The following is a 15,403-nucleotide window of genomic DNA, read 5'->3' on the forward strand; positions in this document are numbered from 1 at the left end:
CAGGTCCCTGGCCAGATCAATTCATTTGACACCTTGAGCCAGGTTTTCTCTTGTTTTTGGCTCCGGATTCTAATCTCTAGAATTGGGGAAGTCCCTCCTTTGGATCTGAACAATGGAAGCCAGTCTTTCAACCTGGCAGGAGTCCTAGGCAGTCTGTTGGTGCGAGGTACCTAGTCAATGGAGTATCCTCATTTTACAATTAACATCCTGGAGCGCTGTGAGATTTGGCTCTCTCTGCAGCGTTGGACCACCCTATTTGAAAACCATCAAATCTGCATTCAGTCTGACAAAGTCACAATGGGATTCTTGCTGCGGCAGGAGAGGTAGATTCCTTCTGGTCATGGGCAAACTTCTCCCAAGCATGGACAATTGTAAGGCAAACTTCTTCAACTAGTAATGTCTGTACACTCCTACACTTGGAGGTGTTTCAATGGGGGAAGCCAAACGTGAACCTCCAGATCTAAGAACAAAGTGTACCAGTTTACCTCCAAGTATAGGGATCCTTTAAGTGCAGGGGTCAAAAGTGTGTTTTATACAGAGTGACAGCCGGGAATGAAGGGTGAGAGCCAGAGGTGGCGGAATGGAGTTGCACCACATTCTGGCTGCAAAACTGACGGGCCGCATTCAGCCTATGGACCTTGTGTTTGACATATGTGCTCTAGTGCAAGCAGTGGCTGTTGTGGTGGCTCTATGGGATTAGTACACCCCGATTTCTTTCTTTCCTGAATTGAAAAGTCTTTCTCACCTGTTTTGCAGGATCAAGGAGGAGAGTATTCTAGTAATTGTCTAGGAGGGTGTGGTACACCGACCCGATAGGACTCCTGAAAGATTTTCTGTGGGCTGTCCAGGCTAGTAAGGATCTTCTGTTTCAAGGACCAATTTACAATCCTGCTTCACAGTTGCGGTGTTTAATGGCATGGTTACTGCAGACCAAGTTCTAGGGGACAGGGGCATCTCTTCACCTGTGATTCCTACAATGCTAAAAGCTAGAAACACTGCTTCTTGCAAGGTCTATCATCAGATGAGGCAGGCATGAACTTGGAGTCCACCCTAGCAGTTTCTCTGTGCAATGAATCCTCTACTTTATACACTTAGTCTGGCCTATCAAGGGTCAGATTTCTGTCCTATCTTGTTTCAAAGTCGGTTGGCCTCTTTCTCCTTGATTAAGTCCTTTCTATAGGGGGTTCCTCATGTAACTCCCCCGTGACTTTGTGGTTTCTGAATTTGGTTCTCAATGCACTACAGAAACTGCTGTTTGAACCCATTAGACACATTTCTCACTTTTCTTTTGCCCACATGGTGGTACGCTTGTAGTCATCACCTTTTCGTGGCGAGTGTTGGAACTAGTGGCTTAATTCTGCAAGGAAGTCTTACTGGTTTGAATAGAGACACGGTGGTGTTGAGACCAATGACTTTCTTATTGCCTAAGGTAGTTTCTTCCTTTCACCTCAACTAGGTAACTGTTCTGCTGTCCCTCTGTCCAGTTACAGTTCACCCAAAGGAAACTTTCCTACATTATCTGGATGTGGTTTGGGCTATGAGAAGCGCTCTCTCTTTCACCTACTGCTTCTTTAAAGACTTACTAATTTTTGTTACCCTGGATGAACCTAGGAAGGGTGCTCTGGCTTCTTGCTCCATCATCACTAGGTGGCTCTGGCAGACCATCATCCAAGCTTATAGTTTTCAAGGATTGGGTTCTAAACTTTCCTGTCAAGGCACAATCTTGAGACCTGTAAGTGCTTCTTGGGCCTCTAGGCATCAAGTATCGGTTTCCCAGATTTGCAAGATTGCTGCCTGGGTTTTCTACCAGGTGGATGTTGTGACCTTATCTGACACCAGCTTTGGGCATATGGTGCTACAGGCAACCCCCTGTTTTCTGTTGTTTTCTTGGGCCTGTGAGAGTTTACTGTGTTGCACATCCCTCTGCTGGATGGCTTTTAGACATCCAGACAATCTAAGAATTCCTGTGTCCCCTTAACAGATGATTGAGAATATATTTAGGTTTATGTTCATGTCACAGTATAACGTGTCTAAGAATTACTGTGTCCCTCAATGAACTCCAAGCAAAATATCTTATGGTCAGTAAAATAATCCTACTTTGTGTACTATTCTTTTTGTGTCTTTGAAATATTAAAAAAAGAACATTTTTTTCAGCAACGTTTTGTCTACCAACATGCCATACTTTCCATATGAGAAATATTACTTTCTTCGATCAAACACCTCAAAAAGATGAGTTCTTATGGGGCGTACACACGGTCAGACTTTCCGACTGAACTGGTCTGACAGACGCCGACGGACCAACTCCGGCGAACAATCCGATCGTGTGTGGGCTTCAGTGGACTTTTTTCAGTCGCAAATCTGACAGACTTTAGATTTGGAACATGCTTCAAATCTTTACGTCATAACTTCGCCGAACCCAGAAGTCCGCTCGTCTGTATGCTAGTCCGACGGACAAAAACCAACGCTAGGGCAGCTATTGGCTACTGGCTATCAACTTCCTTATTTTAGTCCGGTGTACGTCATCACGTACGAATCCGTCAGACTTTGGTGTGATCGTGTGTAGGCAAGTCTGGTCATTAGAAAGTCTGTTAAAAGTCCGTCGAAAGTCTGTCGGACAGGCTGTCGGATTTTGTAGCTGAAAAGTCCGACCGTGTGTACACGGCATTAGTTATTTTTCCTTTTATAGCAAGTACAACTGTTTCTGGTAAAGATGCTTTTAAAGACAAGACCAGTCATGTCAGCAAGACAGCAAAAAAGATGCCCTCCTAATTTTGCTAAAACAGAGAATAAGTCAGCAGAAATACAAAATAAATGTATAAATAAACAGTGTATGTTGAGAACATTAAAGAATATCACACAGAAAATGTAGGTAGTAATCATTCACAACAGAAATATTACATAGACTGCTGTCTTTATGTCATCTTGCATATAATAAAGTCGATAGATCTAATTTGGTATTCAGTGCAAGGGAAAGTTCTTGTTCCAGTATCTGATGAAGAGACACTCCATCGTGTGAATACACCCACATTGCTCCTGTCCAGTCATATCGCTTTGGTCCACTAGAAAACAAACAAGGAACCAAATGAGAACAGAGTACATATAACAGCACAGAAATGGTCAGAGAATAGCTGAAATATAGATCTCTCTCTACTTAATATAGATCACATATCAGCAAAAAAGCTGATCTGCTACTTCTGGTTCTTTCACCATGTAATCTATCCTCTACAGCCTTTTTTGTTCCAGGACTGAGAAGTATAGGCATCACCAGAATTAACATCTTTGTTAATATAGCACTCACACAGCCAGTGCCTGTCCAGTCTATCAAGAAACTTCAGCCCTAGGCTCCAGCCTGTGACAGCTCCTGCATTCCGATTTTTCTGGCTGAAACATCACCTTTTTGTTTGACTGCACTTGTTCTCTCACTGCCTTGACTTTTGGCCTCTCCCTGTTCCAGATTTTTCCTGTCAACTGTGTACTATTCCCTGGTTCTATTCCTGATCAGCTGCCATTCTTCGCAGGTGTGGTCTAGGACCAAAACCTGGTACACCCTCCAGTAAAGTTTATCATTCCTTGTGGGGTGCTCTGGGGAAGATCTATTGATTGTACCTAGACTCTCTGCCTTGGGCTACACACCCTCCCATGTGCAGATATAACAGAGGTTCCAATATCTATTTTTTCTGTGACAATATCATGGATATAGGGAGATAAGGAGGTTGGTCCCCAGCCAAACCCCCAAAGGAAAGGGCAAATGGACTATCACGGTACAAGTTAGATCAATGTAGATTCAAATATCATTGATATGAAGTTTAGAAGGCAATTTCTGATTATAAGAGTTCCAATCTCTTGACCTCTTTCTCTCATGCTCGAATTTGTGGGCAGGTTGGGCTGTAGTCTTTATATCAATGGACACAATGATCTCCATTTTCACACATACAGCTGTGCTCATAAGTTTGCATACCCTGGCAGAATTTATGATTTCTTTACCATTTTTCAGAGAATATGAATAACAACACAAAAACTTTTTTCACTCATTGTTAATAAATGGCTTCAGCCAAACACTATCAACGGTGTTTACACTTTTTAAATCATAATGGCAACAGAAACCCAAATCACCATGATCAAAAGTTTACATACCCTGGTAATTTTGGCCCAATAACATGCACACAAGTTGACACAAAGGGGTATGAATGGCTATTAACCACTTGAGCCCCGGACCATTATGCTGCCTAAGGACCAGAGGTCTTTTTCCAATTTGGCACTGCTTCGCTTTAACTGCTAATTGCGCGGTCATGCAATGCTGTACCCAAACGAAATTTGCGTCCTTTTCTTCCCACAAATAGAGCTTTCTTTTGATGGTATTTGATCACCTCTGCGGTTTTTATTTTTTGCGCTATAAACGGAAAAAGACCGAAAATTTTGAAAAAAAAATGATATTTTCTACTTTTTGTTATAAAAAAAATCCAATAAACTAAATTTTAGTCATACATTTAGGCCAAAATGTATTCGGCCACATGTCTTTGGTAAAAAAAATGTCAATAAGCGTATATTTATTGGTTTGCGCAAAAGTTATAGCGTCTACAAACTAGGGTACATTTTCTGGAATTTACACAGCTTTTAGTTTATGACTGCCTATGTCATTTCTTGAGGTGCTAAAATGGCAGGGCAGTACAAAACCCCCCCAAATGACCCCATTTTGGAAAGTAGACACCCCAAGGAAATTGCTGAGAGGCATGTTGAACCCATTGAATATTTATTTTTTTTGTCCCAAGTGATTGAAAAATGACAAAAAAAAAAAAAATATTTACAAAAAGTCGTCACTAAATGATATATTGCTCACACAGGCCATGGGCCTATGTGGAATTGCACCCCAAAATACATTTAGCTGCTTCTCCTGAGTATGGGGATACCACATGTGTGGGACTTTTTGGGAGCCTAGCCGCGTACGGGGCCCCGAAAACCAATCACCGCCTTCAGGATTTCTAAGGGTGTAAATTTTTGCTTTCACTCTTCACTGCCTATCACAGTTTCGGAGGCCATGGAATGCCCAGGTGGCACAAAACCCCCCAAAATGACCCCATTTTGGAAAGTAGACACCCCAAGCTATTTGCTGAGAGGCATATTGAGTCCATGGAATATTTTATATTTTGACACAAGTTGCGGGAAAGTGACACTTTTTTTTTTTTTTCATAAAGTTGTCACTAAATGATATATTGCTCACACAGGCCATGGGCATATGTGGAATTGCACCCCAAAATACATTTAGCTGCTTCTCCTGAGTATGGGGATACCACATGTGTGGGACTTTTTGGGAGCCTAGCCGCGTACTGGACCCCGAAAACCAATCACTGCATTCAGGATTTCTAAGGGTGAAAATTTTTGATTTCACTCTTTACTGCCTATCACAGTTTCGGAGGCCATGGAATGCCCAGGTGGCACAAAACCCCCCCAAATGACCCCATTTTGGAAAGTAGACACCCCAAGCTATTTGCTGAAAGGCATGGTGAGTATTTTGCAGCTCTCATTTGTTTTTGAAAATGAAGAAAGACAAGAAAAAACATTTTTTTTTTTCTTTTTTCAATTTTCAAAACTTTGTGACAAAAAGTGAGGTCTGCAAAATACTCACTATACCTCTCAGCAAATAGCTTGGGGTGTCTACTTTCCAAAATGGGGTCATTTGGGGGGGTTTTGTGCCACCTGGGCATTCCATGGCCTCCGAAACTTTGATAGGCAGTGAAGAGTGAAATCAAAAATTCACGCCCTTAGAAAGCCTGAAGGCGGTGCTTGGTTTTCGGGGTCCCGTACGCGGCTAGGCTCCCAAAAAGTCTCACACATGTGGTATCCCCGTACTCAGGAGAAGCAGCAGAATGTATTTTGGGGTGTAATTTCACATATTTCCATGGCATGTTTGAGCAATATATCATTTAGTGACAACTTTGTGCAAAAAAAAAAAAAAAAAAATTTGTCTCTTTCCCGCAACTTGTGTCGCAATATAAAATATTCCATGGACTCGACATGCCTCTCAGCAAATAGCTTGGGGTGTCTACTTTCCAAAATGGGGTCATTTGGGGGGGTTTTGAACTGTCCTGGCATTTTATGCACAACATTTAGAAGCTTATGTCACACATCACCAACTCTTCTAACCACTTGAAGACAAAGCCCTTTCTGACACTTATTGTTTACATGAAAAAGTTTTTTTTTTTTTTGCAAAAAAATTACTTTGAACCCCCAAACATTATATATTTTTTTAAAGCAAATGCCCTACAGATTAAAATGGGGGGTGTTTCATTTTTTTTTTTCACACAGTAATTGCGCAGCGATTTTTCAAACGCATTTTTTGGGGAAAAAACACACTTTTTTTAATTTTAATGCACTAAAACACGCTATATTGCCCAAATGTTTGATGAAATAAAAAAGATGATCTTAGGCCGAGTACATGGATACCAAACATGACATGCTTTAAAATTGCGCACAAACGTGCAGTGGCAACAAAATAAATACATGTTTAAAAGCCTTCAAAAGCCTTTACAGGTTACCACTTTAGATTTACAGAGGAGGTCTACTGGAAAAATTACTGCACTCGATCTGGCCTTCGCGGTGATACCTCACATGCATGGTGCAATTGCTGTTTATGTTTGACGACAGACCGCCGCTTGCGTTCGCCTTAGCGCGAGAGCAGGGGGCGACAGGGGTGTTTTTTTTTTTTTTTTTTTTTCTTTATTATTTTTTTGCTTTTTTAATCTTACTTTTAAACTGTTCCTTTCATATTTTTTTTTTTAATCATTTTTATTGTTATCTCGGGGAATATAAATATCCCCTATGATAGCAAGTGACAGGTACTCTTTTTTGAAAAAATTGTGGTCTATTAGACCCTAGATCTCTCCTCTGCCCTCAAAGCATCTGACCACACCAAGATCGGTGTGATAAAATGCTTCCCCAATTTCCCAATGGCGCTATTTACATCCGGCGAAATCTAAGTCATGAAATACTCGTAGCTTCCGGTTTCTTAGGCCATAGAGATGTTTTGAGCCACTCTGGTCTCTGATCAGCTCTATGGTCAGCTGGCTGAATCACCGGCTGCATTCTCAGGTTCCCTGTTGAGACAGGAGAGCCAGAGAAAAACACGGAAGACGGTGGGGGGGGGGGCATTCCCTCCCACGGCTTGTAAAGGCAGTCTAGAGGCTAATTAGCCGCTAGGATTGCTTTTACATGAAAGCCGACCGCTGGCTGAAAAGAATGATACCAAGATGATACCTAAACCTGCAGGCATCATTCTGGTATAACCACTCAAAGTCGTGAATGGCGTACCTGAAGACAAAAAAATGGTTAACAATGGTTAACAATAAAGCACAGTAAAGTGTAAATAATTACACACCTGAAAAACAAACATGATAAAACATAATAACAATAACAATAAAACATTGCAGAATAGAATACAGTAAAAAAGAGCAGAACAATAGAGAGAGAGAATAGAGAGAGAACAATAAAACAACAACTATTTTTTTTTATTTCATATTTTTTTTTTTTTTTACACTTTTTTTGTAACTAACTTTTATAACGGTAACCGGTTCCAGGTTCGGGTCTCTCAAAATGCGATGGCATCTTGGGAGACCCTGTGAAAGTGTGCCTAGTCTGTGGAATGCTGTACCCTACGCTAATACTCAACTAGTGAATGGTAGCGTTCAAAACATTCACCAATGCAAGACCAGGATTGTCAGGACAGGAGGGACAATAATAGCAGGTGTCACGCCTATGTCCGCGCTCTTACTGCAGACACAACATCTTTTTTGGGGGTTCGTTGGGTAGGGGTACTCGGGAGGACATAAAAATGCCTCTCATGCAGCCGACTGCATTTGGTTGGGGATGTGAATGGGGGAAGTACGGGCGCTGCAGAAGCGGTGGGTTCCCAATTAGGATTGGCGAATGCAGCAGGAAGGGCACTATGGGCACGATGGGCCTGTGTTTGTCTTTTTGGTGGCAGCGGGACACTACTTGTGCTTGCCACCTCACCAGCTTCAACTGCACTTATGGGACTCGCCACGTCACCAAGTGTTACTGCAGTGCTGGTTTGACTACGACCGGGGTGTACTAGGCCGCTGGCGCTTGCCAGTTCACCAAAACGCTACCAAAAAACATTAGCGATCGCAGGGATCAGGCCTGACTCTGCGAACGCTGCAGTTATGCGTTTAGTGTTTTGTAAGTGTCAGTGATCGATCGATACTGCACTTGGGTGGGCCGGGCCGGGCGGAGGGGCAAAACGCAGGTGCTAGCAGGTATCTGGGCTGATCCCGCTAACACTGCGTTTTTGGGAACCCTAAACTGCTGGTGACGCTAGTATAGATCTGATCGGATCAGATATTGATCCGTTCAGATACTATACCACTAAGGGAGGTGTACGGTGCGTGCGTGGGTGTTAGCGGTACTGGCGCTAATCTGACGCTGCCTGGGGCTGGTGCTTGCCAGTTCACCAAAACGCTACAAAAAAAAACTGTTAGCGATCGCAGGGATCAGGCCTGACTCTGCGAACGCTGCAGTTATGCGTTTAGTGTTTTGTAAATGTCAGTGATCAATCGATACTGCACTTGGGTGGGCTGGGCTGGGCCGGGCGGAGGGGCAAAACGCAGGTGCTAGCAGGTATCTGGGCTGATTCCGCTAACACTGCGTTTTTGGGAACCCTAAACTGCTGGGGACGCTAGTATAGATCTGATCGGATCAGATATTGATCCGTTCAGATACTATACCACTAAGGGAGGCGTATGCTGCGTGCGTGGGTGTTAGCGGTACTGGCGCTAACCTGACGCCTGGGGCTGGTGCTTGCCAGTTCACCAAAATGCTACCAAAAAAACTGTTAGCGATCGCAGGGATCAGGCCTGACTCTGCGAACGCTGCAGTTATGCGTTTAGTGTTTTGTAAGTGACAGTGATCGATCGATACTGCACTTGGGTGGGCTGGGCGGAGGCACAAAACGCAGGTGCTAGCAGGTATCTGGGCTGATCCCGCTAACACTGCATTTTTGGGAACCCTAAACTGCTGGGGACGCTAGTATAGATCTGATCGGATCAGATATTGATCCGATCAGATACTATACCACTAAGGGAGGCGTATGCTGCATGCATGGGTGTTAGCGGTACTGGCGCTAATCTGACGCTGCCTGGGGCGACGCATATCACCGCCGGGCGATCAGGGGGCTAAACCTTTATTCGGTAATAAACGGCGGGTGCCCTGACACTATAAAAAATAAACGAACTAACCAGCGTCATCCGTAACGGTTATACGGTGATCAGTGGTGAAAGGGTTAACTAGGGGGCAATCAAGGGGTTAAAACATTTATTAGATAGTATATGGGGGTCCCTGACGCTATAAAACGCTGACGGCGAACCTAAATATTTACCTCACTAACTAGCGTCACCAGCGACACTAATACAGCGATCAGAAAAATGATCGCTTAGTGACACTGGTGACAGGGGGTGATCAAGGGGTTAAAACTTTATTAGGGGGGGTTAGGGGGGTACCCTAGACCTAAAGGGGGGTAATACTCACTGTCCCAACACTGTAACTGTCACAAACTGACACTATGCAGTAATCAGAAAAAAAAAAAAAAAAACTGCTGGTGTCAGTTTGTGACAGGGGGGGGGGGTGATTGGGGGGGGGATCGGGGGGGGATCGGGGTGTTTTGTGTGCCTGGCATGTTCTACTGTGTTGTGTAGTGTTGGTGCACTCACATAGATGTCTTCTCTCCTCGGGCCGGAACGGAAAATACCGACCCGAGGGGAGATGACATCACTTCCTTTGCTGCTGTTTAGCATACAGCAGCAAAGGAGTGTTCTCATTGGCCGGCGGCGATCGCGAGGGGGGGGCCACGAACGGATGGTCTCGCCCTCATCACCGATCGCCGCTGGACAAAAGACGACCGCCTCGGGCACCGGGGGGGGGGTCCGATCGGACCCCCCATCCGCGGAAGGCAAATCACGTACCCTGTACGTGATTTTGCCTGTCCGTGCCACTTTGCCGACGTACATCGGCGTGAGGCGGTCGTCAAGTGGTTAAAGGTAACCATCCTCACCTGTGATCTGTTTGCTTGTAATTAATGTGCGTATAAAAAGTCAATGATTTTCTGGACTCCTAACAGACCCTTGCATCTTTCATCCATTGCTGCACTGACGTTTCCGGATTCTGAGTTATGGGGAAAGCAAAAGAATTGTCAAAGGATCTGTGGAAAAAGGTAGTTGAACTGTATAAAACAGGAACGGGATATAAAAAGATAGCCAATGAACTGAGAATGCCAATCAGCAGTGTTCAAACTCTAATCAAGAAGTGGAAAATGAGGGGTTCTGTTGAAACCAAACCACGTTCAGATAGACCAACTAAAATTTCAGCCACAACTGCCAGGAAAATTGTTTGCAATGCAAAGAAAAACCCACAAAATAACTTCAGGTGAAATACAGGACTCTCTGAAAACATGTGGTGTGGCTGTTTCAAGATGCACAATAAGGAGGCACTTAAAGAAAGATGGGCTGCATGGTCGAGTCGCCAGAAGAAAGCCATTACTATGCAAATGGCACAAAGTATCCTGCTTATAATACGCCAAACAGCACAGAGACAGGCCTCAAACCTTCTGGCACAAAGTCATTTGGAGTGATGAAACCAAAATTTAGCCTTTTGGCCACAACCTTGAATGCTACATTTGGAGAGGAGTCAACATGATGAAAAGGTACACCATTCCTACTGTGAAACACGGAGGTGGATCACTGATGTTTTTAGGATGTGTGAGCTACAAAAGGCACAGGAAATTTGGTCAAAATTGATGGCAAGATGAATGCAGTAGGTTATCAAAGAATACGGGAGGAACATTTGCATTCATCAGCCAGGAAACTGCGCATTGGGACGTACTTGGACATGGCAGCATGACAATGATCCAAAACACAAGGCCAAGTTGACCTGTCATTAGCTACAGCAGAATACAGTGAAGGTTCTGGAGTGGCCATCTCAGTCTCCTGACCTCAATATCATTGAGCCACTCTGAGGAAATCTCAAACGTGCAGTTCATGCAAGACAGCCCAAGAATTTACAGAAACTGGAGGCTTTTTGCCAAGTGGAATGAGCAGATTTACCATCTGAGAAGATAAAGAGCCTCATCCACAAATGCCATACAAGACTTCAAGCTGTCATTGATGTTAAAGGGGCAATACATGGTATTAAGAACTGGGGTATGTAAATCTTCGATCAGGGTCATTTGGCTAGTTTCGGTTGCCATTATGATTTAAAAAAAGAGTAAACATTGATTGATAAGAAATGGCTTCAGCCAAACACTAACCATGAGTGAAAGAAAAGTTTTTGTGTGATCATTAATATTCTCTGAAAAATGGCCAAGAAATCATAAATTCTGAGCACAACTGTATAAATGCAAAGTTTTCCTGTTTAAATAAGGTGTACCTTTAAGAGGAAACTTTTCATGCCAAAAACATGGAGCCCTGTCACTGATGATTTCTCCTTCTAAAAATGATAGTTGCCTAGCTGAAATATTGATCCTCTGGATTCAATACTTTGAGTCACTGACATAGAAGGGCCCCTGCCCTTTCTCATATATGCATTCTTGTACCAGGTCAGTAACAGAGTATTGAAGCTGGCCAACTAGCAGTTTCAGAAAATCAGGATGTTGCTTATATTGACAAATGTACTTTGTGTATGTCATTAACATGTACTATGCTTTATTTATCTGCCCTATATGTGATGAGTGAAAATGCTCCAAAACACCTCCCACCTCGCTTTAAAAAAAAAAACAAAACACACGCATGTGGGAATGAGAGTTCCCGCTATGCAGAGATGTGCACGTGACTTGACAGCTGAGTGTTTCTGTCCACTCCCTTCTATGTACTTGTATAATGATGGTCATACACTATGCAATCTGATTGTATATTGTGTATTTAGTGAGAAGGGTGATCACCGATTGATTGCATTTCATTTAAAAACATGCAGCTGGGAGTGGGAGGGTGGATGATGCAGGGTGTGTGCTAATGAGATCAGCTGGTCAACTCCCTTCTGTGTCATAACCTACAGACAGAAGCAAACAAAAAAAAAATACATGAATGCTATATTGATACATAGGGGAGCTGGAATTTAGAAAAAAACAAAAACAACAAGGTGAACTTAGCCTTTAAACTCCTTTTTTGGATAGAGTGGCAAGGGGTAAGGACCTCCGTCAGTATTTATTTTGCTGACGAGACAGAAAGTGAGGAAAAATCCAAACAGAGAGAGAAGTTTTTTTTAAATGAGGACACTTGTTCCGGTGACAACTGTATAAAAGACAAAACACCTCACTTTGGGGAGATTTCCTCTCACTTCTTGTTGTGTCTCAAATTGGGCACATGTAAGATAAAACCGACAACAGGGTTTAACCATTCACTACTTGGTCCAAAATTAAAGTTTTGGCTTTAGATACACTTTAAAGGCCCATTTACACCAGATGCAGTTCCGTGCGCTGTTTTTTTGCACTAAAAATACATTCACAGTGTTTTCCATGTATTCCAATGGCTTTAGTTCACACCAATGCAGTCAGTTCCAGTCAGTTTCTGCACCTGAAACTGACTGGAAATGACCGCACTGGTGTGAACTAAAGCCATTGGAATACAGGGAAAACACTGTGCATGCATTTTTAGGGACAGTTCACACCACAAAAATGCACATACACTTTCCGGATCAGTTTTTGCTTACAGTTCACAAAACACGCAGTTCCAGTGCGTTTTTGATACAATTTGCTAGGTTCCAGTACAGTTCTGTGCAAAAAAAAATGCAGCACGCTCTACTTTTTTTTTCTGCACCGGAAACTGACTGCACTGGTGTGAACTAGAGCCATTGGAATACATGGAAAACACTGTGCATGCATTTTTAGTGCAGGAAAAAAAAGCGCACGGAACTGCTTCTGGTGTGAACTAGCACTAAGTACTTGTATGCTTATCTTGACAGGCTTGTGCCTCCAAACCACCAGTATTGTGTGATATTATTAATCACGAACAGATGTTAAAGCAGAAATAAACTCTATTATGCCACTTGGACCTAGAGGTAAGCCTATAATAAGGCTTACCTGTAGGTACTGCGAATATCTCCTGAATTTGCACGGTTTAGGAGATATTCAGAGTGCATGCAGCTGGTGACATCACCGGCACATGCGCCCTGAAGGTCCGGCGTACAGTGCCTGACCTTCAGAGCCCGTGCCGTAAATGGGGACTTCCACGCACACTCATGAACCTGGAAGCCCTGTCAGTGGTGACAACGTGGCGCTGGAGGGCTTCATTTTGAGGCAGGTCTCTGATAATGTGCTAGTATGCAATGCATACTAGCACATTATGACATTGCCTTGCAGGGGATTTTATTTCCTTTCCGTCAACTGTGGTTTACTACCGCTTTAGGAATTCTAAAAATCCTACAAGACTATTCTTAAATTGTAAAGGTAAAATAAAAAACACATGTTTTAAACTGTAGCAAGTACAAGGAATTATAACGGGATGCTGTGGGTGACACCTCCAGTTTTCCCATCATACCCCTCCCTCAAAAGTTAATGTGTGATCATCACATTTCATGAGAAAAACAAAAGTTCTTAGAACTATTCTAAATTCTGAAAGTGATTCATGTGTTTCTACAGAATGAATGCCTGGTGGAGTATGGAGTATACTTCCTACTTTCCAAATGAAGTGAAATATGTTGCAAGAGGCTCATTTGACAAAAGCTCATACACAAGATAAAGATCCTTACTAACATGAGCCTAATGTACCTTACACACTCATTATACAGTATAGGTATAAAAAAATACACACACACACACACACACACTTGAACAACCTGTCAGCTAGACATAAAATTAAAATGGAGTAATTCAGCAATGCATGGGTTTAACAAGCTAGCACATTGTAAATATACAAATATTACTGATACATAACATCTACAATTTAAATGCCTTCAACAGTTCATAAACTACCTCTTTTTACACCATTGACTTTTTCTTTCTCAGTCCTATTTAAGATCAGCAATTGTCAAAGTGGTAAAAAAATGTGAACTAGTCATATGGAGCTCAAATTTACCTGCAAAATGCATTTAAAGCCTTTATTTTTTAAATAAAGAAAATGTTAAAAACACACTGCAGATTCTCTTTAAAACAGACAGGTGAACCGTAACATACCTTGAGGGCGATGATAGCCAGATCTGTTTGTTCGGTGTCTGTTTATTGATCACATAGGTTCCAATGTCACTACCGACCTTAACTGTAAGAACACCATTCTAGTGGTAAAATTACAAAAACAAAATATGGTTGTATACCTGTAAAAATTGCCAACACATAACACTGCAATATTATTTATTTATTTACTGTAAATTAAAGGAAGACAAAAACACAGGTCTTGATTTTACAGTCAAGCACTCAAGATTTAAAAACACAGGATAAAATAAGAGCAAATTTTCTTCACGCTAGCCCACTTGCTTTTTTGAATATATACACACAAGAACAGAATGACCCTTTGGTGCCAAATTCCTGGCATTTAATGGAGAAGTACAGCCCATGCTTGTTTGGCTGTACTCCTCCTGTGCAACACAGGTGTGCAGTTCAGTCTGTACCCCGTGATGCGTTTTCAGCAGACAGCGGGCGGAAGCTCGCTTTTTGGCTGATGTCACAGAGCTGGTCCAAGCTCAAGAAAGATTGCGACCATATGGTCGGGATCCGCCCACATGCCTGGACCGGCACCTGGCTCAGCCTCTCGGGGAGCTGCTGAGATCCTGAGCCAGTTGCTCCCGCCCCCTCCACAGCCCAGCGCTCCAGTGAGCGCAGGGGGGGCAGAGCAAAGAGCCGGTGACTGACTGTCCCGGCTCTCTGCTCAGGGAGCTCTAATGCCGCATACACACAAGCGGATTTTCTGGCGGACTAGATCCGACGGGATTAGTCCGGCGGACAATCCGATAGTGTGTGGGCTAGTCCGATAGCTTTTCAGGATAAAAATCCGACAGACCTAGAAATAGAACATGTTTCAAATCTGTCCGACGGACTAAACTTGGGAAAAATGTTCGTCTGTGTGCTGGTCCGACAGACCAAATACAACGCAAGGAAAGCTATTGGCTACTGGGCTATTGAACTTCCTTTTTTAGTCCCGTTTACGTCATCACGTTCAAACCGAACGGACTTATGAACGGACTTAGTCCTATCGTGTGTGGCCAAGTCCGTTGGTTCGGAAAGACCGTCGGACCTAGTCCGCTTGTGTGTACGCGGAATAAGAGCCAAGCTTTTGGTAGTGTTGGATCGCTCGGTTCTCAGTGTTAGATCCGGCGGGGGACAGATGCAACATCAGACCGATGCAGTATTCACCTAGGTAAGTATGATTAAAAAAAAACAAACTATTTTAATCACTAGCTTCCCAAGCCAATT

At 43.1% G+C, this 15,403-nt stretch overlaps 1 protein-coding gene across 1 annotated transcript in view; it reads right to left on the reverse strand.

Annotated features, from left to right (window-relative positions):
* Positions 1–2,808: 2,808 nt before the first annotated feature.
* FXN (frataxin) overlaps positions 2,809–15,403 on the reverse strand; it is a 29,815-nt gene continuing 17,220 nt past the window's right edge. Inside the window, exons 4-5 of the mRNA XM_073634733.1 lie at positions 14,171–14,268; positions 2,809–3,059 (exon numbers count right to left, since the gene is read on the reverse strand). Coding sequence (XP_073490834.1) covers positions 2,918–3,059; positions 14,171–14,268 — 240 coding nt within the window. The 3' untranslated portion in view covers positions 2,809–2,917. The remainder of the gene's footprint in view (positions 3,060–14,170; positions 14,269–15,403) is intronic.

This window comes from Aquarana catesbeiana, linkage group LG01, assembly GCF_042186555.1.
Source record: "Aquarana catesbeiana isolate 2022-GZ linkage group LG01, ASM4218655v1, whole genome shotgun sequence".
In the NCBI taxonomy this organism is placed as follows: Eukaryota; Metazoa; Chordata; class Amphibia; order Anura; family Ranidae; genus Aquarana; species Aquarana catesbeiana.